The sequence below is a fragment of the Trachemys scripta genome, chromosome 2, assembly GCF_013100865.1.
Source record: "Trachemys scripta elegans isolate TJP31775 chromosome 2, CAS_Tse_1.0, whole genome shotgun sequence".
Taxonomy (NCBI): domain Eukaryota; kingdom Metazoa; phylum Chordata; order Testudines; family Emydidae; genus Trachemys; species Trachemys scripta.
This window is the reverse complement of record NC_048299.1, coordinates 88,565,090-88,591,868: the sequence shown is the minus strand read 5'-3', so window position 1 is coordinate 88,591,868 and position 26,779 is coordinate 88,565,090. Positions and strand designations below refer to the sequence as shown.

At 39.9% G+C, this 26,779-nt stretch overlaps 1 protein-coding gene and 1 long non-coding RNA gene across 4 annotated transcripts in view; one reads left to right on the top strand and one right to left on the bottom strand.

Annotated features, from left to right (window-relative positions):
- The window catches only part of LOC117872590, a 29,973-nt gene extending 23,235 nt beyond the window's left edge, over nucleotides 1-6,738 (top strand). The window contains exons 2-4 of one of the 3 annotated variants that reach the window (XR_004644526.1): nucleotides 3,857-3,972; nucleotides 4,781-4,981; nucleotides 6,276-6,738. This is a non-coding gene — a long non-coding RNA (uncharacterized LOC117872590). Of the gene's footprint in view, nucleotides 1-3,856; nucleotides 3,988-4,780 lie in introns of all 3 variants that reach the window. The other 2 variants (XR_004644524.1, XR_004644525.1) reach the window with 2 other exon arrangements.
- Nucleotides 6,739-9,544: 2,806 nt separating this feature from the next.
- The window catches only part of EPDR1 (ependymin related 1), a 53,978-nt gene continuing 36,743 nt past the window's right edge, over nucleotides 9,545-26,779 (bottom strand). Inside the window, exons 2-3 of the mRNA XM_034761225.1 lie at nucleotides 17,795-18,003; nucleotides 9,545-12,047 (exon numbers count right to left, since the gene is read on the bottom strand). Of these exons, the coding sequence (XP_034617116.1) occupies nucleotides 11,857-12,047; nucleotides 17,795-18,003 (400 nt within the window). The 3' untranslated portion in view covers nucleotides 9,545-11,856. The remainder of the gene's footprint in view (nucleotides 12,048-17,794; nucleotides 18,004-26,779) is intronic.

The window sequence follows — 26,779 nt, the reverse complement described above, 5'->3', positions numbered from 1 at the left end:
TAATAATTAAAACAATAGTTAAACAGTGATTTGGAAAATTGGTGCAGTGCAAGCAGAAGACCACCAAACTCTGTCCACATAAATAAAAGAAATGCAACCCCTCTTATATCCCATCAGTTAAAAAGCCTGTGTAAACATAGGCCAAGCAATGTGCCATGAAGTCAACAAATCTGGCTCTGATACATCAGCTGGGGGAGTAAAGCTAGAGTCAAATGCCCTCCCTAAAAATGTCCTGCCACCAAGTTGCTGTTAGTTCAAGTACTTAAGCTAATTACAACTGTGGTGATATCACCAAGGAACAACACAATCTTTTAGGTAGTGAGGACCTAAGCTATACAGTTTTATAGGCCAAAACCTACATTTTGAGTTATACTGGTAGCCATTGCAGATCATAGAAACCAAGTACAATTTACTCTTAGTGAAGAGCTCCACAAAGCAAATGGGCTGATTGTGACGGGTTGGATCACAGAAACCCCCTTGGGAGCTGCCACCCGATGTGCAAAGACTACCCCTGCTCCTGTTTTCCCTGCCAGCTCAGGACTCCAGCACCCTGACTTGCTGAGCCAGACACTCCCGTCTGGCGCCAACACTGACCCAGGGTCTGAATCACTTGTCCCAAAGCTGCAAGTTTACCTGAAAACAGCTCACAGTAGTGTGCTTGTCTTTAGCACTCAGATGCCCAACTCCCAATGGGGTCTAAACCCAGATAAATCCGTTTTACCCTGCATAAAGCTTATGCAGGGCAAACTCATAAATTGTTCGCCCTCTATAACACTGATAGAGAGATATGCACAGTTGTTTGCTCCCCCAGGTATTAATACATACTCTGAGTAAATTACTAAATAAAAAGTGATTTTATTAAATACAGACAGTAGCATTTAAGTGGTTCAAAGTAGTAACAGACAGAACAAAGTAAGTCACCAAGCAAAATAAAATAAAATGCGCAAATCTATGCCTAATCAAACTAAATACAGATAATCTCACCCTCAGAGATGTTTCAGTAAGTTTTTCTCAGACTGGACACCTTCCAGGCCTGGGCACAATTCTTTCCCCTGGTTAGGGTGACCAGATGTCCCGATTTTATAGGGACAGTCCCGATTTTGGGGTCTTTTTCTTATATAGACTCCTATTACCCCCCACTCTCTGTCCCGATTTTTCACACTTGCTGTCTGGTCACCCTACCCCTGGTACAGCTCTTGTTGCAGCTCAGGTGGTAGCTAGGGGATTCTTCATGATGGCTTCTCTCACTCTCTGTTCTCTTCCCCCCTTTATATATCTTTTGCATAAGGCGGGAACTCTTTGTCTCTCTGGGTTTCCACCCCCCCTCACTGGAAAAGCACCAGGTTAAAGATGGATTCCAGTTCAGGTGACATGATCACATGTCACTGCAAGACTTCATTACTCACTTGCCAGCACACACATATACAGGAAGACTCACAGGTAAATACAGCCATCTGCAGACAATGGGAGTCATCAAGATTCCAAACCATCATTAATGGTCCACACTTTACACAATTACAATAGGCCCTCAGAGTTACATTTTATATTTCTAGTTTTAGATACAAGAGTGGTACATTTATACAAATCAGATGATCACACTCAGTAGATTATAAGCTTTGGAATGATACCTTACAAGAGACCTTTTGCATGAGGCATATCCCAGTTACTTACATTCACTTATTACCGTATTTTCTCTAAAACTATCTCAGTTACATTATATTGACTTATTATCAAGTTTTTATAAAACCATATAGACTGCACAACGTCACACTGATGAACTAGCCCATTCTCAACTAGGTACAATTTCTAAATTGTCTTCAGTTATAGACTGTACTGTCTGTAGTGTACATCAGAGTAAACTAGTGACAAAGTGCTACATAACTGCAATGAAGTCCACATCCAAATGGAAAGGTCTTATCTAATAGCCAATGTGGATGGAAAACTTTTGGGGGACCAGGTGCTACTCAATTTTCTTCTAAATAAAAATGTCAAAAGTTGGCCAGGTCTTGGGTTTACAACCTGTCCCCATAATTTTTGTGGGAACTAATATTAGTCAATGGAACATTTTAGTGTGACATTTTTCAGTATAAAATAAGTGCTGTTTACCACTGAGCACAGTACTTCTACAAACATATTGTGAAACAGGTGAACCTAAGTTCTTTACACCGTTTGAAACACCTGACCAAACACTTGGTACCTATTATATGCATCTCAAAGCCCATTAAGAGCCAATGCCTCCAGCAGCTGCCATGTAAATAAAGAAGAATCTTTGCAGGACAAAATGTATTGTCTTTGGCCAACCTTCTCTGGTGTTTTTGGCTGGCTGAGATGCAACTTGCTGTTAGGATATTATCCAACATTTACTACTGCTCTTAAAGAGAACCTCCAGAGACGGTAATTTCATTTGTGAGCAACACTTTCGATGTGTCACGCAAGTACTCTATAATATATACAATATTACCAGCAATCTCTGAAGTATCATAGTTCTTTGCTTTCTGCGGCTTCATTTTCTCATTTGCCTGTTTTGCAATTCCAGCTCAAGTGGCTCACGTGGTGGGAAAGCAGCAGGTGCATGGGAACAGATCACCATGCCTTGTTTCTTTTTAGACTCCTCCCTTTGATTATTTCTCAGAACATTTCCCACCAGGCCAATTTGTCGTTTTCATTCACATCTGTAAGAGTAAAATCACTGGAAAAAAAATAATCCTAAGGGCAATATAGTTTTGGCAGTGTGCTAGAAAACAAAGAGCACAAGATGGAAATTACATGGAAAGGAGTAAGGAGCATTTAATTTCCAACTTCAGCAGCTCAGTTAAGAAAGCTTTTCTTGGAAAGAAAAAGAAAGGGTCATACATGATGACTGTTAATTTCCACTGGATAGGATTTTGCTTTCCAGTAATATCTACCTACCTACTTAACTACTTACCTATTTAATTGGGAGTTGCAAGTAGTTGGCATGTCTCAGAATCAAGCCCTAAAGGTCAAATTCACCCTATAGCAGAGTCCACACAAAGCCCCATGCACCACTTGAACCATACTAAAGCCCTGGGTTAAAGGTTTAACACCAATCTCCACAGGCCAGGGGTCTGTCAGGATGTGTCTACACTGCAATTAAAAACCTGTGGCTGACTCAGACTAAAGGGCTCGGACTAAGGGGCTGTTTAACTGGAGTGTAGACATCTGAGCTTGAACTGCAGCCCCAGCTTTAGGATCCTGGGTCCCAGAGCCTGGGTTGCAACCCAAGCCCAAACATCTACACTGCAGTTAAACAGCCCCTAAGCAGTGTTGACATCTCCTTAGTGAGAGGCAGTAAGTGTACTGTAGGAAGAGATGAGAAAGCCTTGTGGTGTTTGATATTTTGTGAATCTGCAATATACTTCGGGGGTTTGTGGTGTTCTCAAAAACATCTTACTTTAAATCCAGATGTGTACTTTTTCAAGAAAGATTAAATATATTTTTTTAAATTAAAGGGCAGCCTATGGTCTGTTTAGTATGCTCTGGACTAGATCTTCATCTGCACCAGAGCTCCACTTGCCACAGTTGAGGAGAGCAGGGCAATGTTGGCTTTAAGCACCTTTGGCATCCACCAATCCCCCCAGGTTTCGGGGGCCAATTTGACCCTGTGTCCCTTAGATCAATCCCAGAAACCCCCACTCCCTACAAAGCAACCAAAGAAGGGGCCAAGGAGCCAATCCTCTCTGGTGTATTAGGTATCTCTTCCTTCATTAGAGTTTTCTCTCTCATATTGCTCCTTTTTTCAATCTCCTTACAGTGCACTCTCATTCTGCCCACTCTCTGCTCCGCTTTTCACCCTGTTTTCTTGGTGTTTTGTTTCCTCTCTCTGCTCCTTTCACAGGTCCTCTCCTAAGCAGAGCATGAGCCATTTAATGTCCAAGTCTGAGATGAAAATTACAACTCAGAATGTTTGAGTAGGTTGGAAATTAGGCAAAATGAGTTTGCTCATCCCTAATTGTGAGTGTCTCTGACGTGAGTAGGGGATGTTACTTTATTACACATACTCTTTAAATACAAATTTGACAAAACTTCTGGGAAATGTTTCATTAGAAAACCAAAACCCCCCAAACTGAATTTTTTTTTGTCGGAAAGCAAAATCTTTTTTAGGCTTTTGGCAGGTTTTGGCTAATTTAATTTAATTTATTTATTTATTCTTTGGGTGCAGATTTTGTTTTTGGTTTGTTTGGTTTTTTAATTGAAAAATCAAAATTTTCTGCTATTACAGTGAAAACCAAAAATATTTTCATTCACATTTTCTAGGGGGAAACCCCCATTTTTCCAGCCAGCTGTACTTGCGGGGTCACAGACTGAGATGTGTGGCTGCAATGGCATTAACAGGCTTCTATACTGATAACATTAGCTAGTATTTTACTAGAGCACAGATGATATACAACAGAACCTTGCTTATATCTATTTCCACATGGTATTAGAAGAGTCCTTTTGGTTTTTTAGTCACTACTCTCATATTTATGGGTAGAAACCCCAAGACGTGGCTGTTCATAAGCTGACTGTATAGTTTTAAAAGAAAAAAACGTTAAAAAATGTTTGTCGGCATAAGTTTTTTGTGAGCATATAGTTTCTACCAGTTGGGAGTGCATTGTCCCTTGGTTGTGTCAGCATAAATCCAATTAGCTTTAATGGGAACAGAATGTTTTATTCATTTGCCCATGGGCAATGCATAACTCCTATTCAACCCTTCATAGCTGTTTTTCTGGTCCAGCTTCTGAGCTGCCTCTACTTCTGTTCTCATTCTGACATTCCACAGGAATCACAATGGAACTTCATGACGTACCTGGAACAATGACGGTGTATTTTGCCTGACAGCAGCAAAATGGGATATATATATATATATACATGCGTATGGACAGAGAGCAGACGACACTGAGACACAATTCCCTCCTGTTGAGAAAAACATCTCTATGTGCTAAGGAACACGTGTGAAACATAAATAATCCTTTGTGAAAAGGTTTGATTTAGTTTTAAGACATGTATGTCCTTTTGTAAAACTGTAATTTTTCCCTTTAAAGTAACCTCCAGTACCTTTGTATTTATGCCATACTTGTCATCACTAATATCTGAGTACCCAGAGCCACAGTTAAATGTACTTAGTTAATTGAATGCATGTAGAAGGTGCCTACTGTGTGAATATGCACAAAGTGACAGTACAGTAAATTAACACTATTACAATAATAAATAAATAAATAAATAAGAACCACCTGGAAAGACCACCAGCCAGCCGAAAAAGGAAATGGCAAAAGAGCAAGCCCCCGTATCATTAAGGCAAACCACTCACCAAACAAAAGAGAGCAACTCTCTATTAAAACAAAAACCAGGAAAGACAAGGAGTTAAGATACCAAAAAGGAAATCAAATCAAAACAAAGGAGAGGGTCCAAATCAAAAAGAGTCGGGGTAATCCTGATTCAATAACCAGGCCCTAGAAGCAACCCATGAAGTATCACATGTGGGAGAGAGTTCTCCAACACAGGTCCCTGGCCCAAGAAAGACAACGGAGAGCTGACTCATGCTTGCTGGCCATAAATATACCCCAGGCCATGCAATGATTATTCAGGCATCTAGGGCTTAGATTATTTATGTATTACACTATCTCTTACCGCTTGACATCTGCTTTCAATTTCTATTTCGATTTATGACTAGACGAGGGCTCCCTGGAATGCAGCTGTGCAGTGGCGGGGAGGGAGTCAAGAGTCTTTCCATCCTTGCGTAACCCACATAAAGGTCGCCCAGAATTGGTGTCCCTGTGCTTGAAGGAGTGCAAAGGCTGCTACTCAGTTGCTCACCCGAGCAGCAAGTCACTGGAAAGGAAGAGGGAACTAGCTGTAGCAAGTTGGTTGGAGAGTGAACTGGGGGGGGGGAATTGTTCTGTACCCTAAAGGGGTATCACAGATTGTGCAACCAGGGACTGCTGGGAGGCAGAGGGTAGCACAATCTGCCTCTAGCTACATGCCCAAATCCAGTCCAATACAAGAACAGAAACCAGCACTGAAATGAACTTGTTTGCCTACTGAGAGAACACTTCTTTCACTGAAAATGATACTGAGTTTGTAACTCTGAGTGAAGGATAATTTTATTGTCGAGGACAAAACTCAAACCTCTCTTAGTGACGTAGATTGCAACATAAAAATGACAACTGACCTGGTGCCGTTTCAAGGACATCAGAACTGTTTGTTTGTTAGAGCTGTCAAGCTTGCAAAAAACCTATGGCATGTGAGTCCAGTAAGCTTTTCTTTTCTTTTTCCAGCTTAGCCATGTTTGACTCGAGCCTGAGGTGAGCTCAGTTAGCACTAACTGGCTTTTGGAGAGGGCACGATTCACAATCATTGTACTCAGCTAGCACATATGGGTGCAGTCAGAGGGCGTCTGTAGAAATACATGTATAAAGCACAGATTTTTTTGTGTGCGCGCATCAGGAGGAAGACCCTGACAGTCCCTGCTCCAGAGAGTTTATAATCTACATAGATAAGACAGACAAAAAAGTGGGGTGAAAAGAAATGCTATTATCACCATGTTACATGATGGGGTAGCAAGACACAGAGAGACTAAGGGTATGTCTACACTGTAAAAAAAAAAAAGGCCCACCGCAGCAAATCTCAGAGTCTGGGTAAACCAACTTGGGCTTGTAGGGCCAAAAATTGCAGTGTAGACATTCAGGCACAGGCTGGAACCCAGGCTCTGAGACCAGCCTGAGTCAGTGTAATTGTAAGCTCAAAAGCTTGTCTCTCTCACCAACAGAAGCTGGACCAATAAAATGTATTACCTTATGCACTTTGTCTCTCTAATAGCCTGGGACTGACACGGCTACAACAGTACTCCTACTTTTCTTTCATAGTAGAGAGTTTTGTGTTAAGTAATCTGGTACCTTGTTTTGTTTAATAAGTATTTTGGGCCTTCATTTTGATCTGCTTCCAGAAATGGCTGTATCAATCCATATGAATCTTTATACTAAAGCCTTTTAAAATTATATATATTAAGGAAAAAAGCAATGTTGTACTGTAGAAAAGCTACAGGGGTGACACTACCTCTATGATAACCACATTCAGTATAATTCCATGTGTCTGAATTCCTTTTATCTGAAAATCCTAGTTATTTGAATCCACAGTGTCCCCTCCATATACCCCTATGTTAGTAATCACCCGTTAGTAACTTCTCAGCTAACCTCTCAGTGACTGATGCAGAAAGCTTACAGATTCTACTGTTGCATACCTACATTAGAAGGCCGAACAAAAAAGAAATGCTCACAAACTACAGACTGTGATTAGTCAGTATTTTTTAAAAAAGCTAAATAATTCAGAATCAAATTATGTCTAGAATGGTTTGATATCATTTTGGAGTTTTAATAAAGTCAATAAAGTTGGATTTTTACTCATTACTAAAGAACCAACTATTAGGCAAACATCAGCATTACTCCTTTTGTTCCCTGTATTTCTATATCAGCAAAACTGCAGCTCAAAATAGCACTTCTGTTTTGCCGAACATCCGGTTATCTGAAAGTTTCAGATGTTTCCAGGCCATTCAGATAAAGAGAAGTATATTGTATATCTTACCTATGTGTTAATCTTGTCACCAGAATGATGTTGTGACAGTCTGTACCCCATGTTCACCGTTTGTACAAAGCATGCCTTGTGAAGTATCATTTGAAAACTCATAATCTGCTGAACATTATTGTCCTGGCAAAATATGTGCATCAACATTGTATGTAAAGTTATAAATTTCTACTGTATAACATTGCTATCACATGTTCCAGAGTTAGAAAGGCAGGCCTAAGCCAATTCTTCGGAGACAAAGAACACTGGCACCTCAAGATAGGTATCACCAAAGTCAAGTGGGCTATCACTTAGTTAAGAAGCCATTTTCTGGCAGGGGGAAGGCATGAACAAGAAATTTACATTTCATCACAAGGACAGTTGAAACCTCATGTCCACAAGAGACTGTTTGGTTACCATGACTCAGCAAAGATATTTCTAGCTCAAGAAATTGAATTAGAAAGAGGGGAGAAAAATGCTTGACCTCACTCCTCTCCTTCTTCATCTCTGCTCATGACATCAATGATGCATAAAGAACTGAATGGGGGGGGGGACTTTTCAGCCAGTACAGACTGCTGTAAGTTTATGGTGAGAAAACCCTTTTGCTTTTAAGTTCACTTAGCTTGTTAAGTTAGGCAATTAGTGTGTGTTTTATCTTATTTCTTTTGTAACCAATCCTAACTTTTATGCCTCATTACCTGTAGCCACTTAAAAACTTTCTTTTCTTTCTGTAGTTAATAAACCTATCTTATTGTTTTATCTTAACCAGTGTGGATTAAAGTGTATGGGAAACTCCATTTGGGATAACAAGGCTGGAGCATATCATTTTCCATTGATGAAATGACAGACTTTATATGAGCTTGCATTGTTCAGCAGTGTGTTGGACAGCACAATATTCACATTTTGGTGGGAAAATCTTGGCACTAGAGAGCTTGCTGGTATTGCTCTGCAGTTTAATTCATGAGTGGCTAACTAGTCCCATTTACAATGGAGTTCCAGTGGGATCAGTCCTGGAGGAGGATCACAACCCAATGTCAAGGTTAATTTTAGTGAAACAATCTCTTTGTAGTACTGCATTCCAGTCCACTAGTACAAATTGTCTTTTCCCCTTTTAAAGTTCAACGCATTCTGATGTTTTTTTCTACACAAAACAAGGGTACAAATATTTTCCCACCAAGTGGAGAACCAAAAATGCCGCACATTGAACACAAGTTAATCACCGAGTGCTAGAATTTAGCTGCCAGTTTTAGATCAATCTCAAGTTCGGTAGCAGTGCCAGTTTCCATCTAAACCTTGCAAGAGAAACTACAATTTCATATAAGCAACAATGGTGTAAGCATTACGTCAAATGGAATTGGGGATGTTCAGGACTTCTGCAAATGAGAATTGGTGCCTAAATTTAGGCATCTGAGGTAAAATTTTAAAAAACGCCTAAATGACTTACGAGTCTAAGTCCCACTGACAATTAGTTTGCTGCTACTTAATTTCAGTGGGTAAAATTTTCAAAAGTGCCTAACTGAATGTCAATGGGACTTAGGCTTTTTAGCCACTGAGGCTCTTAATTCACTTAGACTTTTCTGCAAATTTTACCCTCACATCTATATTGAGGCACCTAAATAAATGGCCTGATTTTCACAAGTGCTCCCTAACCTGAAGCCCTCACTGATTTTAATGGGAAAAGAAAATGTTTGATCATTGTATTACACCCAGGATAGTTGTTGTGAAGAAATTACTGTCCCAGAGTCTCATTTACATGAAAGCCCCTTTACATCACTCGGGCAGTGGAAACGGACCTTAAAGTGGGCATAAATGTAATTTACTTCCACTATAAAGCACTTAACACTGCCAGAGTAGTGTAAAAGGGCCAATAAGCAATATTAAGGGCCTTATGTGCCTCTGTTGAAGACAATGATCACAAACTAAGCAAACTTTTTGTTTAATGACACACTCATTAAAAACAATGAGAAAACAAACCCAAGGCTCTTTATTCTTTCTTTGACAAGTCCCTTTATTGAATATGTAGAGCAGAACTAAAAAATTCAAAACCAGCATTGTTTTAAACCGTATATATTTTGCCATAGAAAATTAACTTGGATGTCACTGCGACATTTTAAAAAGCACTTTGTGTTACAGACTTCTGCAAATGAATATTAAAAGCCCATCTAATATTATTGTTAGAACCAATATAATTATAGACATGGCATTACACCCGCACACAGAGAGAATACATAGTTATCTGTTAAACCACAAGAAAGTCTTTCCTAATGATGTGGAGTCACAGTTCCATGTTTGCTAGCCAAGTTTATTATATTTTCCAGCTTTCAACAAGAAGCCCTAATGAAAACAATATACAATTAGTATTTAAGTTGTCACAAAAATATAGAGGAATCACAGACTAAATGCATACTAAATTGATAGGAAATCCAAGTTTCCATTAGCACATCTCAATCAACTTTTAATGTTTGGGAAAATATCATTAATTAATTATATTTCAGCTACTTCACATGTGTACTTGCAGGAAGGGCTCCACTGAAGAAAATTCCTTCATGACTCCAGCTCTGAAAGGAAAATACACTCTATAGCACAGTGTCTAAGTGATAAAAGCTAGTAAGGTGTAAAGAAACTAATAATGTACCTAGGTCCATTCTCTTCCAAAGGTGGTTCTGGCCTTTGGTTTTTGTTAACTAAGGTACTATTGGTGAGTAAATTATACACTGTATATAATCCTCCACCATTGCTGTCACCCTACATCATTTTGTCTTTATGAAGACTGTCCTAGAAGAGGAAGTCTTGTGGGATATTTTCAAACAACTATCTTTAAGGGCCAGAATGTGATCCCCTTACTGATGCTGAATAGCACCTTCCTCTACAAGTTGTCCCGTTGACCTCAGCAGGATTACTCATAAAGTAAAGTACTACCCAATATAAGTCAGGGGATCAGAATCTGGGCCTACATAGATTATCAAGTAACAATTGAAATAAAATCCTAGACTTATGGAAGATGAAAGCATTTACTATCATTTCAGAAACACTAAGATGGGACAGTTATATAGTCCATATCACTTGAATGTCCTGTACTGCTTATACTGCTAAAAATGTACATTACCTGGGGCTTTTGGGGTTTTGTTTATTTATTTATAACTAAGCTCTTATTCCTTCCACCAGCAAATAGTTGTATGTGAATGATAATGTTTTGGAATGCTGATTTAACAATGAACATGTTCAGTGATCAAAGGAATGGGTGCAAACAAAAGCAGGATTGTCATTCGTGTTTGGATCATAGTGCATTGTAATCATACCATGCAAAAGGCCATTTTCCCTTTTGTCACACATTTAGGTCTTTCATTTGAATTGCAATGTGAGGAGCCGTATGTGCATTAATCTATTTTTGACTAGTTAGATGACAGGAGCAGGTGCTTTTTACTTCTACCTGAAATTGTAAAGGCCTTTCATACTCTCTGAAAAAAGAAAGACTTCTGAAAATAAGACAATTATAGCAATTCAGCATGCAGTATCTATTAATTTCCTTGCATAGATTAAAAGCAAAAATGCCTTGACAAAGCATGAATTAGAAATGAAGAAAACAGAAATATGTCTAATCAGACTCTGTAGAAAGGCTTCAGGGAAGGATTAGCAAATGCAAGAAAACTTTGGCTTAATTTTTTATTCCCCCCACCCCCATTAAAGTATTACATAAGTCACGTAGTATTATATGAATAGTTACTCTGGTTTCTTTGCAAAAAACCCAACAACCTCAAACCCCCATACACTTGACTGAAAGCTTTTTGAGGAGCAAGGATAAAAAAACCCAAGAGAATGCATTTAATCACTCTGGTGTAGTCTGCTTAAGCTATGCCATTTTATGGTTACAGTTGAGCTCTTACACAGAATATATTTTATCAATCCCATAAATCCCTCCAGAAGTAATAAACGATATCCAACTTTTCTTTTATGTTAATAGGAACACAATATACATTCGTGTTGACATTTTGAAATATTAAATAATGAAACTTTCAAAAAATATTCACAGCGAAAATAGTGCTTATAATCAGTAACAAACACACCAAGTGCATGGTTGAACAGAGTTTAATTTAGTTAAACACTGAAATAAAGATATCCTTTTTGTTACACATCTTACCTTCCTGTTCAATTAAATATTGTGTTCCCTTTCAAATGAAAAGTCACAATTCCAAAAAGATAAAACTCAGATTGAAAATCAGGTTATACGTCAGTTGCTGATTATTAATAATTATCTTCCATGTCATTATTTATTTGCACGTGGCAATCCATTGTCCACAATCAGCATTCATCTTTCATCTTTATTGGCTGGGCTTCCTGACAGGTGCTGGGTGGGGTAAACACAGAGGGGTCAGTGATACCCAGCTGTAGATCAAAAAAGCGGGTGGAGGTTGTCACGCTGTAGTTCTTGGTGTAGGTTTCCTGCACTGGGTAACAATCCTTGACTGTGTAAACGCCAACCCAGGACTCAACTATAATGAAGCACAAAGTGTGACTAATTTATGGGACAAGCATGAATTGTTTTAAAATTGTTATTAAAGAGACAAGAGAACATTTGTATATTTTCCTGACTTCAGTGACAACTTTCAAAAGAGCCCCAGGAGATTTTGGGCACCTAGAACTTCGAAAATCCCAGCCTTAATGGAGAAATTAAAAGAAAAATGTTTGTCATGCTGTTTCAAGATAAAATGTTTAGTCATGAGATGAATATTAATTTCTGGAGCAGTTTTTGAAAACTCTGTGTACTGTACACATATCTTAAGCAAGTCATGAGCTGGGTTGATATCTGCTAGTCTAATGGAGAGCAGCAATCAATTTAGGATTGGGTTAATCCAATAGGGGTTAATCCCTAATTACAAGGAAATTGTTCTGATTAGAGAATCATGTTTGCAGACTTCCCTCTCTCAATCTAATATTGCCCTAATTTGTGGCAATACTCCCTCCCTAACTCCCCCCTGTTACTCTCTTCCATTACTTTCCCTTCCTCAACTCTCTCTCTCTCTCTCTCTTCTCTCTTTGGACCCTTCTGACATCATGCTTCCTTTGCCTTTATATTCACCTAAAACAAGTGATGACCTATAAGTAGGGCTGTAAATTTGTCAGGGTGGTAAAAATGTCATGGATGCTCTGACTTTTCTGTTTGTCTGAGACCTTTCTTTGTGCCCATCATTTTAATAAAGCAGTTATATTCCAAACCCTGGGTTATGACACATCAGTGGGTCGTGAGAAGCATCTACGTGGGTCGCCAACCTGGTGGAGAGGCGAGGCCCCAGTGGGAGGAGCTGGAGAACATCCCATGGTGGCAGCTTCTGTCCTGCAAGACTGGGCCTGGCTCCCTCACATCATGATGGATTGGCGACAAGGCCAAATTTGAGTGAGTTGCACTGTGACCCACATGCCAGGTGGCAATGCCCAGTGCAGGGAGCCGGGCCCAGTCCCGTGGGACAGGAGCTGCTGCTGTGAAGTGAGTGCGGGATAGGCTTGCTCTCCAGCCCTTCACCCCATGGCCTTCCCTCTACACTGAGCTGGGATTAGGGCTGCTGTGCTGAGGCAGAGGGTACTGCTGCAAGGTCAGTGCCTCCTCCTGCCCCGCATTGAGGTAAGGGCAGTGAAGAAGGAGGCATTTATGTATATTGTATTTAAAGAGGTATAGTTGAATTTTCATATCCATGACTCTACACACTGTTTTCCCCTAAACCTATGACTTTTACTAAATTTGCCAATGATTTTGATCACAAAGTGCCATGGCAAATCTGCAGCACTACATGTAAATATCCATTTCTCATCAATGTAATCAAAAAAGTAGATTTCTCTTACCTGTCCATCTGACTCTCATAGTTCCCACGTGTCCCTCACTTGGAGGGACATGACTTATTTTAGTCCTAAATTTACCTACCTTCCACACAAATTTGACATCTCCTTTTTATTCTCAAAAATTATTTACCTCACAAATAAAGAACCATGAAATTGAAGTTCTAGAAGGAGTCATTTACACTAAAGGGAGGAACTCCGGGGCATTTTGTGTTTCCTGCATAAAAAATGTTTTGTGTCCCACATTTCTAATAAACATCAAACACTGCATCCCACATTTGGTCCTATGTAGATTAAGAGGTCAGTATCCTTGATGGTCTTCACACTGCCCATAGCTTGGAAACCTCTCTCTTTCCCGTAGTTAACACATTGCCAAATGTATTTCGTCCTTCTGCTACTGAAGGCTCTTTCTCAATACTGCTGGGCCTCAGAGCCACCTTTGACACTGTGCTATACTCAGTTTCCAGAGCTATGTAGGATATCTGATTCCCTCTTACCTATGAAGTCACTCATTCTCCATTTTGGTGGGAATTCCTTCTCTTCACCAGGACTCCTCCTCTGTGGAGACCCACAACCTTCTACCTTCATTCTTTATAGTTATCTTAATTCCTAACTGCCAATTTTAAACTGATGAACTTCAGCTGTATATATTTTGCCTTTTGTCACATCTTTAATGAAAATATACATGGCTTCTTTTCATTTTCTTCTAGCTAACTATCTCAGACACAGAAGTGTTCATTCTGGAAAAGAAGGAGCATTTCCAAACTCAATTCCAACTCCTCTACCTCTTTCCTTGACTCATTCTTCCCCTCTCTCTGTAAACCCTTGACATCATCCTATTCCCTAAATTTTACTTCTCCCACAGCCCTTTGTCTGCAAATCTGCCCATCATCCTCTCCACAGTATTGCCCATATAAGCCTTCCCGTTGCCTGGCCCCATTGTGGAAATCTTCATCCATATCTTCATTAGTGCAACTTCCACCTCCCTAAGCATCTCCCCTAGTCTCCATTCATTTGAAGTCCTATTCAAAACTGCATTCCTTGGACCCTATTCTCCACTGCAAGATACAAGTCAAGAACACAAAATTTGTATCCTGAGATGGAGAATACATCATGGATTTAGTCCAGACTAACTCTCCAACCTCCTCTCTCTCTCTCTCTCTGGTCCTCCACCACTAGTTTCCCCTTTTTCACCTCATGTAATTTTGCCACTGTTCATGCAAGAATTTCTCTCTCTGCAGCTTCTGCCATCTAGAAGGGCTTCATTGACTCACCATCCTTTTTTAAATCTCACCTCAGAGCATTTATTTTCTCTCTTGTCTGCACCCCTTAACTTTTCTCTTCCCCCTTTTTAACTTGGTGACTGTATAGTTTTAGGGATGTGCTCAAACACCTGGCTGAACTAGAGCCTACTTTTTCACAGCATTTGGGATACAGTTTGTATGAAAGAGGCAATTCAAAGCTGAATTGTATTGTATTTTATTATACAGATTTTAAAAGGTGCCATAATTAGACACTGGCAGAGCAGATATCTTTCCTTTGGTGTAATAATTAAGGGGTTTCTTCTGTGGAAGGCTCTTTTGGGATTATAAAGGTTGATATAAAATTGGTTACTGTCTAACAAATAATTTGAAAAAACTGAGTTTCTAACAGTAAGACTAAAGGTGAAGAATTTAAGGCACTTTAATGCTGTTGATTCTATCTTGGCTTTTTAAAAAATGTTATACTTCTTGAATTTGCATGTGTATATTATTCCAGCATTGTATCCTTGCATAAGCTAGAGTCTGCACAGAAATTTCAAAATTGGCCAGTGCACCAATTCCCATGTGTCTCCTTGCTCAATCACAGGGAGGTTAACATACATTACAAATTAAATTCTAAGATATGGAGAGGAAGAATACATCTGAATATAACCACTTGATACTTTTTAAGCTTTAAAGCCTAGATGCTACCAAGTCCAGAGATCTTTCTACTAATTAGTATTTCTTATTACAGAAACTCTGATTCCAGCCCCTAAGGGATGAAAAATATACACCATCGTGCTGGATGTAGTGACATCCGCATTTCAGTAATTCCTATTAGTGACAAATATTTTCTTTCTTCCAGCCCTTTAGTGGACCCTGCCTTCTCTTATCCAAAGAGTGGTCATGCACACTTATTCTACCATTTTAAAATTCAGTCCACATTAACAAAACAATTTGAGTGGTGATATACATACAGAACATCTAAATAAAGGCTGATAAGATGAGCAATAATTCAAAACACTTCTCAGAAAGTCATAATACATTAGTGAACATATATAAATAAACAGTCTACAGGATCCTTTTCGGACCTGCTTGTGATGGTTTTAGTGAATTTCATATAAAAATGAATGCAAAATAAAATGCTATTAAAGTACAATGTATTTCCACTGAAACCAGAATAACCTTACCATAAGAATCCAAGCCAAATTAGTTGTGAGGGAGGGATGGATGGATGGATGGATGGATATGAACAAGACATTGTTTTCTTTCAATATTATCATATAAAACACACAAAAATAATTGTGGGTGTACAATATAGCCGGGCATATTCAAATGACTTCAAGAGTGCAAATTGATACTATCTGGATATTAAGTTCCATAAATCTGCCAACAATACTGGATCTGAATAAAAATTTTCCTGGCATGGGTGGTGATGTGTCTCTTGTGGAATGTTGGAGGATGCATCCAGTCTAGTTAGAGTTCTAACAATCTTTTTCTTTGTTTTATTTTTAATGTTTTTATTAAAGAAATATTTTCCCTTGGCTGATTATTAAGGTTCATAACCAGCCATATAGTTTGTTGGTCATAACCATAAGTGTTACATCAACTGGATAATGCTGTAAATTCAGTTTAAATTCAGGGGGGTTTAAGAACTCTTTTTTATAGTTAGGGTCTCGGTGTGATGCTTCCCAGGGGTACCCAGGGTTGTGAGGCATCTTGCTACTACCTACTCTTAGCGCGAAGAAGCTTTGTCTATGCCTGCCATGGGACAGCTCCCCAGTTCTATCAGTCAGAGGCAAACCAAGCACCACCTCTAGGTCTATGTAGGCCCCACTGTCTCTCTACAGGTTAGCGACAGGCACACTCTAACCTACGACCTCTTCAACCTCTCCCTGGAGTGTCCAGTCTCTGATACACTGGACTTTGGTAGTATTCACAGATTCGCTGTTTCCAAAGGAACAGTACACCCCAGCTTACCAGTTCCACTTAAGATCACGGCTCTGCTTAACACACAGCACTTAGATATGTTTATAGTGAAACCAAGTATAAGTTTATTTAACAAAGCACAGTGATTCAAGTAATAGCAGGTAGAAGTATTGGAAACAAATGGTCACATATCAAATAAAATCATAACATATTTTAGAACCCGACTTAATTAACTAGATACTTGTCTTGTAGAGCAATGCTCACCCAAAGTCCTTCCAATGTTTTTCAGCCAGGTTGGTTGTGACCCAATTTTCATGAGGCAAAACATGGTGTCAATTTGCCTTTTCAGCAAAGGATCCAGGGTGTTTGCATCCATAGAAATATCAGAACAATCCATTGTCCTTATTCATAAACAGGATGCTTATATACTCCTTTCTTGTAGACTTTGCAATCTCTTAATCAACAACTGGCTCAATATGCAAATAGGTCTACATTGTGAGGCATACAATACACAATTCCCAAATGACCATACAGGGAGATAGGCACCTGTTACTCCCTGCCTGAAAGGAACCCGTCCAAGGTACGTCACCTCCTGGTGATCTGCCTTAACACCAGGACATTAAGAACATAATTTCCAGTGTAGATACATAACTCCTCAAATATTATCCATGCATACATTTTGAAATTATTAGGATTACCAGTGGACTACTGGCTCTCAGCAGAGACCTCACATGCTACCCTTCAGTGATTATTGTGCATATGTTTGACCCAAGGGAGCCCTGTAAAACCCTATGCAGCCCCGGTGCCCTCTGTTAGTTGGCTCCAAGAAATCCTTGTGTCACTGGATAATCTCCAAGCCACACAGGTCACGTGCAGTTACTCCTGAAATTGTGAAAGAGTTTCTCTATATTATAGATTTTCTTATGAATAATTCTGGGCTCAGATTACTGGACTCTAATGGGAAAATGGTGTGGTTTCATCCCAAACTTTGTCTGAGACATGCAAACAACTCCATTATATGCTCTTCAGATATTTAACTCTTAAATAATGGGGACATTTTCTTTAATACAATACAGCACTAATATGATATACAGTATGTGCTGGATATTTATTACATGTTATTTCTTCCTGCAAATTTTGTGGTAATATGAAAGCCAATACTAACAGTCAGTTGGAAAATTATATCTTGGGTAAAGAAAATGCAGACATTTTTTAACAAAACAAAACCAAATACTTACATTTCCTGGCTGGTTTTCTATCAGACCATTCTTGTACCATAATTTCATCTCCAGGCCCCCCGATGTAGTACTGATCTTCATAAGTGGAGTTGTCAGGAATATCATAAGGATCCCAAGGCTCAGTCAAAGCAATCTTTGAGCACAGCTTTGTGACTTGTTCAATCTGAAACATCACTGCATCTTTATAGAGAAATATATATTCAAAGAATCTGAAACATTAAAAAAAACAGTTAATGTTAATGATGGTTTTACAACTGGTAGAACTCCCTGTAGTTAACATTGCCTGAGACTTCTCTTTATAATACCCTGCTTTTAGTCACTTATAACTTTGTCAAATTTTAACTATTTTGGGTAAAATTTTCCACAGTGAGTATCAGCCTCAGTATGAGGGGTTTTTTTTTTTTGTTTTGGGGTTTTTTTGTTTTTTTTTTTAAAGTTTCAGCTAAAGTTCTTCAGCCATTTCTGAGAATGAGATGAGGGGAAAATATGTTTTGCCCTTGTTACATTTTTTTAAACAACATTTTAGTTTAGAAACCCTAGCACCTGCCAGTTTTGTGGAGCAATGGCTTGACATTTGGCAGGAGGATGGCCTTTGTGTCAGGGTTATATCATTTGCATCCCTGTGAAATTGGACAAGGTATAAGCCTTTGAAAAATTTCAGTTTTCATACACTCAACTTGTTTGACTTTAGTGGTTAAATTCCCTGAAGATTCCGTCCTCAGTGAGCATGCCCAGTCCCTGCACAGCTCTTACCACATGAACTGACACACAAGGGAACTGGCTCAAGGCAATTAAAGCCAAAAATTTCAAAACATCCTCTAATTTTGGGTGCCCAATTTGAAACACCTAGGGCCCAGTTTTCCAGAGTACTTAGCACATGTACAGCATATTACATATTCAAAGCACAGCTCCAGTCAGATTTTTCAGTCTAGTTGCAGTTGTAAGCACTCAGCACTTCTGCAAATCTGGTGTCAAGTGTAGAAATTGAACACAAAGTTAATGGCCATCTGTGAACATTTTAATGTAAGTATTTGGCTTAAATAATTAAGCCAGCTCACAACTCTGAAATACAAGAAAGGATAGAATCCAATTCTCCAGGGTGGCATTCAACTTCCTTAACCAGAAAACCATTTCTTCTCTTCCTGGAATCACCTGCCTCGTTCACAACACTTGTAACAAATGAGGCACAGCTCCTACAAACAACAGCCTTACTCACTATACAACCTTGATTCATTCTCAGAGCACCATCTATCCCCTGCACTGAATGATGTAGGGGTCCTGTGGAAAAAATAGGATGTGATTATGTAATAAAGACTGTATCATAATACATATGGGGAAGCTTAACTCTGGCATTTCCTAACTTTTGAGTGCTTGACTTTTCAACCTGAACATTCTTGTAATGTAATTTTTTATGTAATATTACATAAGACCAGGTAGAAGTCAATGCAATTCAAAATTTTACTAATTCACCATATAAAATATACATAGGTAGGAATCATTTCACCCACTGCTCAGGTGAAGTTATTTAAAAGTTAAAACATTTAACAGTGATTAAAAGCCATTTAGCAACACTCATAGCAGCTCAAGAGAGAAAGTGAAGAATAGTGTATCCGAAAACAGGGGAAAATGTAGGTAAGTAAAATGTAATTAAACCAACTGGAAGTGGATTAAGACACCCTGATTCTTGCGAAAATTGCCACAGAATCATTACTGGCCTAAAGTCAATTTACATTCTCTTTGTTGAAAGAAAAGTTCACACCATTGTGACAAGGGTCAGGAGAACTGCCTAGTATCTGGTCAGTAAAATGCTGAATTTGTGAACACTTAAGCATGTGCGTAACTTCTGTTCCACTAAATTCAATGGAGCTACTCATGTGAGTACAATTATGCATATGCTTAAGTGTTTGCAGGATCAGGTTTTAAGGGTTTAACTCCAGCTCAGCTTCCTCCTCTGTTTGCACAAGTTCAGCAGTGGTTTCTTGAGATTCAGAGAGAGAGAATGCCTTTGGGAAAGTGAGCTGCACACATGCAGCTGAGTCTCATGGCATAGCAATAATTTTTGACCTTGAATTATCATCTGGGAAATTTGCAAATTAACCAAAGATAAAAATGCTGATTTATCTTTTAAAATGATGTGACATACACATTATATCCTATCTGGTTCTAAAGGATTTCACTTCTATTTTTTCCTTCAAATCCCTCCTCAAAACCAATTTTCTGTGGAAATTCTTCCTACTTTATTTCCCCTAGCAATAATCTCTTCACACCTTCCTTTCCCTGAACTGTTACCCAGTGTCTTGCCTTCTCCGTCTTGTCTCTCATATATTATAAGGTATTTGGGGGAAGGGAATATGTTTTACTCTGTATTTTGTAAAATCAAATAATATATTATTGATATTACATAAGAGATATATTCTGCCACCCTTACTCAAGCAGAGAGTACCTTAGGCTTCAATCCTCCACATGCTTATGATGTACTCAACCTTAAGCACGTGAGTAGTCAATCTAACTTCAGTGGGACTACTTGCATGTTTAAAGTTAAGTGTGCGTATAGCTATGTGCAGCATTGGAGCCAAACCCTGTGGATACATTTTGTTGACTTTGCTTTCTCAAACATAAATACCTAGCAACGTGTATATTAAAAAAACAAAATAAAAAACCCTAACACCACAAGATAGTCCACTGCACATACTTCTCACCCTGGAGAGAGGATGAGAAAAACTCATGACAGATGTTAGTAATGTCGCTTAATACACAACTGGAGGGCACTCTGATACTAAAGTGATGAGCACAGACTAAGACTCTAAATAGAACAGAATAGACTACTATGCTCACAGTGAAGTCATAGGGGTTACTTGCAGAGGTGTGAGTGATAATCTTTGATAATGAAGCAAGTGAACAAGTTTATACTGTAAATATATATACTCTCCTTAGCTCTTACAAAAAAATCAGACATACCTTTTATCCTAATTTTTACAGTGAGGATTGTGTATGTCGATATGCCTCCACACAATGAATATAAGGTACTTTGCAATTTTGCAGGACTTGTATTTCATTACACATTATTGAAGGTGAACTGCTAAGTTGTTATTTTACAAAAAGAACTGTTTACCAGTCAACATTAATAACAAAATGTGCATAGATTTAAAAATGACAACCTGGGATATTTTAAAACAAAATATTTGAAAACTATTTCCTCCTTTATTTACCTGCCAAGTCCTAAAGGTACTCCCTGTAGTTGTTTTAGGTGCTTGAGATGTCACCGGCTTTTTAAAGGGAAGCATGGATTCCTGAAAGTAGGTTTTTGCAGATAAATAAAAACTGATTTTTCAAATATTTTGATTTTTAAAGAGTAAATGTAGTTGGAATCTTTATCTACAATTACTATTATTCTGTTAATAATTTCATTTCTTAAACAGTTTCTTAAGACAACCCTCAAAATCCTTTATACTTCACCTTCAAATATAATTTATAAGGAGCTACTTGGTCCAGTTACTATCTTTCTGGTTTAGACTTCCCTTCCTCTCCCCTACTTTATGCTATGGACTTAAAGGGACTCTGTTAACAGCCTTTACGGTCCCTTTTTATATGACTTAAAATTAATAAAATCCAGTAGATTATGGCATGTATGTAGTGCTTACTTCTCCTTTTGTGAACATAAAACTCCCTCTCACTTCAATCAGGCTTTATATTAGCTAATAATGTTTACAAAGCATTTGGAAGGTGAAAGGCAGAATGTTATGTATTATTGTCATTATTGCTGATGTGTTGTTCAGATGTGAACGTCATTTTAAATTGTTGCAAATGAATTCAAAGTTAATTTTTTTCACCTCCACTGAGATAACTGGAAGTGTGGATAATCTATCTCTGCCTTGATGTTATTGTTTAGATTTGTCTAGCTGCATTTTCAAAAAGATCATTGGTGCAATTGATTTAAAAACATTGTAAAAGCCTTCTTCACAACTAGAAGTGATAGAAATTTAACTTTTTAAAAAACAAATACTTCTATGCTGATGAATATACCAAAACCTACAGGTAGCTCTAAATCCTTAATTCTTTGGCTTTCTAATGCCCTGTTTGATAATGCATACCACAGCTTTCATAGAAATATTGCTTCTTTTTACAAATCAGTTGTCTAAACAAAATATAGATCAGTGTATTTCACAAGCCTAGTTCATTAAATGATGACGGCAACAGCTAATCTCTGCAACATTTTTATTTTAAATAAGAATATTGTAGAGGAGAAAAAAAGTTGTTGGGTAGACATTCAGACAGATGATAAATACTTTCTTCAGGTCAAGAAGACTTCATCTGCTTTTGGATATCTCTGGCCAACTCATTTCCTAACTGTGAAGCATTCATTTTTTTGGTATATTTCTGGGAACTCCGTTCCTCTTTACCATGATGTTTCAGTAATTTCAGACTTGTGTTTTTCTTCTGGTGTATCTGACTTCAACAACAGTAATTACTATCTTTGATCTCACATGTTTGGCAAAGATGCAGGATTATAATATATTGTACAAATACAGTATTGTACATCTACATGTGGCAGTACATGTAATCTAATATTGTGTCAATGCAGTATTTTTTAGACTGACCAAAAATGTTCTTAGATTTTACTAGATTTTCTTTTCCAAGAAGCATGAGCCTTCTGTATCGGGTATCTAATTAACAAGTTATAAACAGAACTTTGACAATAGGAGTTTTGAACTGGAAGAAATAGGCAGCTTTATTCCAGTTAGTGATGAAGTTCAGGTAAAAAGAAAATTTTAAATATAAGAAAAGCATCTAAACCTGAAAAGTCAAAGTTAAATCAACTAAGGGGATTACATATTTCTTACAAAACTCATAAAAAGTTATACCGCCTTTTATTCTTTTGATTTTAACATAAGTTAGATTAATGACTTTGCCAAAAATGACAGGAAACTGAGTTCTTCAGTAAGAAAAAATTTATATTGTTTTCTTTGTTGTTTTTTTGTGGGCCATTTGATGTTCCATAATATAGAGCCTAATCTAGCAAACTTTAATAATCCATTCTAATTTAAGATGTGATTCAGGAAAACACTTAAAACATGCTTAAATTGATTCCTATTTAGGATAGCACTTAAAGCACATTCTGAACTTTAAACACAAGCTTACAGCCCACTGTCTTGTGTTTCAATGGGACTCAGGCATGTGCTTATGTTCTGTCCTAAATAGGGATGGATTTGAGCAAATCTTTAAGTGATTTCCTGAATAGGGATGTTTTCCTGAACTGGGGCCTTTAATAGTCCTCTTAAAGACAATGGAGTTACTCATAAGAAATGAGATGGAAAATAGTAACAAAAATATCATAATACCTTCATATAAATCAATGGTGTGGCCTCATCTGCAATACTGTGTACAGTACTGGCCACCCTATCTTTGAGTTTGTACAGCAACTTGCACAGTTGGGGCTCCTAGGGCATACAGTATACAAATAGAAATAATAAAAGGATATTGCAGAACTAGAGGGGGTTCAGAAAGTCAGGAAAAAGTCTTCTATTGAGAGTCTGAAAAGACTGGGTGTGAAGAAGCAGAGAGATTGCAGCTGGGCACAGCAGGGGTTAAAGAACACTTGTGCGTTCAGCTAGCCCCACCCCATTATACCTGCACCCAATGCCAGGCCTGGAGGGGGAGAAAAGAAGGGAGCTTGGCTCAGTCAGGGGCTGACTGGCAAAGAGGCAGGAGCTCTCTGTATGCCTGCCTGAAGGCACAGGTCAGCAACCTGCCTGCCAATGCAGACACTGGAGGCAAATAAGTCTTCCCCTGCTAAGGGGAACCTGCAGACAAGCCCCAACTGCGGGAGAACTGGATTAGCAGGGCCACACCCTGAACTAAAAGGACTTGAATAGGGAGCAGCCCAGGAAAACAGGCCCCAAAGCCCTCCTCACGGCTGGGAGGAAGGTCTATCTCCCCTGCTTAGGGGTAAGCAACACAGGACTCTGGGCCAGGACCTGAGGGAGAAGGAGAGCTCAGGTCCCCCTTCAGCCCCACTAACGAACGATCTAGCCACTAGGCTGCCTGGCCACTGAAGGGCCTATCACAAATGGTGGAGAGTGGGGACATCGCCCTAGTCCCTGCTGAAGGGAATTTAAAAAAAAAAGAGAAAGGGGGGGGGGGGGAGAGAGAGAGAAAGTCCCGAGGACAAACACATGAATGGAGATGGAGCAGCTGCTGAAATGGATGACAGAGCAAAACACCCACCATCAACAGAAACAACAACTCTGGCAGCAGATGGTCATGCAGCAGCAGCAGCTAGTTCGCGAATTGGCAGCCCAACAACAGCAGCTGGTCCAACAGGTGGCATCCATTTTGCGACCTGGTGCTCCAGCAGAGCTGCCTAACCCCGCCCCATCGGGCTTGCCAAAATAGGGCCTGACGATGATCCTGAGACTTTCTTAGAGACTTTCGAGCAAGTGGCCACAGTAGCCCAGTGGCCTAGAGACCAATGGGCTGCAGTGCTGCTCCATACTTAACCGGGGTAGTACAGTCCGCATACTGTGCTTTAGACCCTACTGCTGTCCAAGTTAAGGCAGCGATCCTCAACACCCTAGATATCTCGGAGGAAACCTTCCTGCAACACTTCCGGGGGGAGCGGTACCCACTGGGGGGCCCAACCCCACCTGGTCGCCCAGAAACTGCATGACTCATGCTGGAGACGGCTCAAACCAGAAGCAAAGATGGGGACGCAGGTTGCTAAGCAGGTCCTACTTGAGCAGTTTGTCTGCCCCCTGGGGGAAGAGAGTGGGTGTTGCGGCATCACGCTGACACCATGACGGATGCCATCCAGCTCATGGAGAACTATCTAGCCGGCAAATCCCTCATAATGACACCCCCTTTGGGGTTGGCTGCAACCAAGAGTCCAATGTCCCTAAAAGATGGAACCACCTACGGACCCTAGGATTGTGAGGGACGCCGGCATCTTCCTCCCTAGGAGAAATGTGACATCGATCCTGCAGTTCCTCCGGGAGACCGACCTGACAGCAAACCCCACCATATGTCACCTGGGGAAGAGTGAGACCACCTACCTGTTGTATCACCCAGGCAAGGTATTAACAAACTTGAACAGAACTTTATTTACAGTGGAAATCTCTTTATCAAGCTGTAACTGCACGCTCTGTAACTCTCACTCAGCCTCCTCACTCCTCCCTCTTCCTTCCTGTTTCCTGTCCTTTCAGACTCCCAACAGCCAGTGCTCCCAGTTCTAATAATCACATGCAGCATCTAAACACCACACTAGCTCGGGTACACATTAGGAAAGGGCTTGATCTGACCCTTGGTTGACAAAGTCCAGGCCCTCCAGCTGTGCCCATGCCGTCTTCAAAGAAGCATTTATGCCGATTCCTGGGACTAGCCGGGTATTACCGCCACTTTATCCCAAGATTCTCCTCCATTGCGGCCCCCCTTTCTGATCTCCTCAAGAACGAGAGTCCTAAAAGGATCCTGTGGACCAGAGGCTGTGAGGAGGCATTTCAAACTCTGAAGGCCTGACTCTCTCAGGAACCTGTCTTGTACAGCCTGACTTCGCCAAGTAGTTCTTGTTACAAACAGATGCCTCAGACGTGGGCCTAGGAACTGTTCTATCGCAGGTAGTAGGGGGTGACAAACACCCTATCCTATATATTAGCAGGAAGCTATTCCTGTGAGAAAAGACCTATTCAGTAATCAAGAAAGACGCCCTAGTGGTAAAATAAGCCATGAACTTGCTCCATTATTATTTTCTGGGTGTCCACTTCACCCTTGTTACCGACCATGCCCCCCTCCGCTGGCTCCACGCCACGAAGGACACAAATTCCCGAATCATGAGGTGGTACCTTTCTCTCCAGCCCTTTTCCTTCCGCATTCAGCACCAGGCCAGGAGAGCCAGAGCCCATCTGAATGCAGACTTCTTTTCACAGGATGGTGGAGAGCAGTTAGAGGGGGCAGACCCCAAATGCGGTCATAGGGGCAGGGGATGTGTGAAGGAGCAGAGAGACTGAATCCTGTGCATCCAGGCACAGCAGGGGTTAAAGAACACCTGTGGGTTCAGCTAGCCCCGCCCCGTTATACCTGCACCCAATGCCAGGCCTGGAGGGGGGAGAAAAGAAGGGAGCTTGGCTCAGTCAGGGGCTGATTGGCAAAGAGGCAGGAGCTCTCTGTATGCCTGCCTGAAGGCACAGGTCAGCAACCTGCCTGCCAATGCAGACACTGGAGGCAAGTAAGTCTTCCCCTGCCAATGGGAACCTGCAAACAAGCCCCAACTGCGGGAAAACTGGACTAGCAGGGCCACATGCCAAACTAAAAGGACTCGCATAGGAAGCAGTCCAGGAAAACAGGCCCCGAAGCCCTCCTCACGGCTGGGAGGAAGGTCCATCTCCTCTGCTTAGGGGTGAGCGACACAGCACCCTGGGCCAGGACCCTCCCTAACCAATGATCTAGCCACTAGGCTGCTCGGCCACTGAAGGCCCTATCACACTGGGATAGTTTATATTTATCTTATAAAGGAGATGAATAAGAAGGGCATGATGATAAAAGTACAGAAAATAATGAATAATAGGGAAGGGAAATGGGGAACTTCTCTTCTTCTTGTCTTATAATAGAAGAACAAGGGGACATTCAATGAAATGGAAATTCAAAACTGAGAAAAGGAAATACTTTTTCACACAACAGGTGATTAAACTGAGGAATTCACTGAAGTTGGCAAGATTCCAAAAGGGACTGGATATTTATGTGGCTATCAAGAGTATCCAGAGTTATCAAAATTAATCTTAAAACCTTGTCCTCATTATCTCTAACTTTCAGAGACTAGGATGAGATCTTTGTGGAGAGATTAACCTGCATTTGCCTACTGTGGGATTCTTACACTTGCCTCTGAAGCATTTGGTACTAGCTACAGTTGGAGACATGATATTGGATTAGATGGACCTTGGATTTCATCCAGTATGGCAATCCTTATGTTCCATGTGAGAAAGGCAATGCAAAATG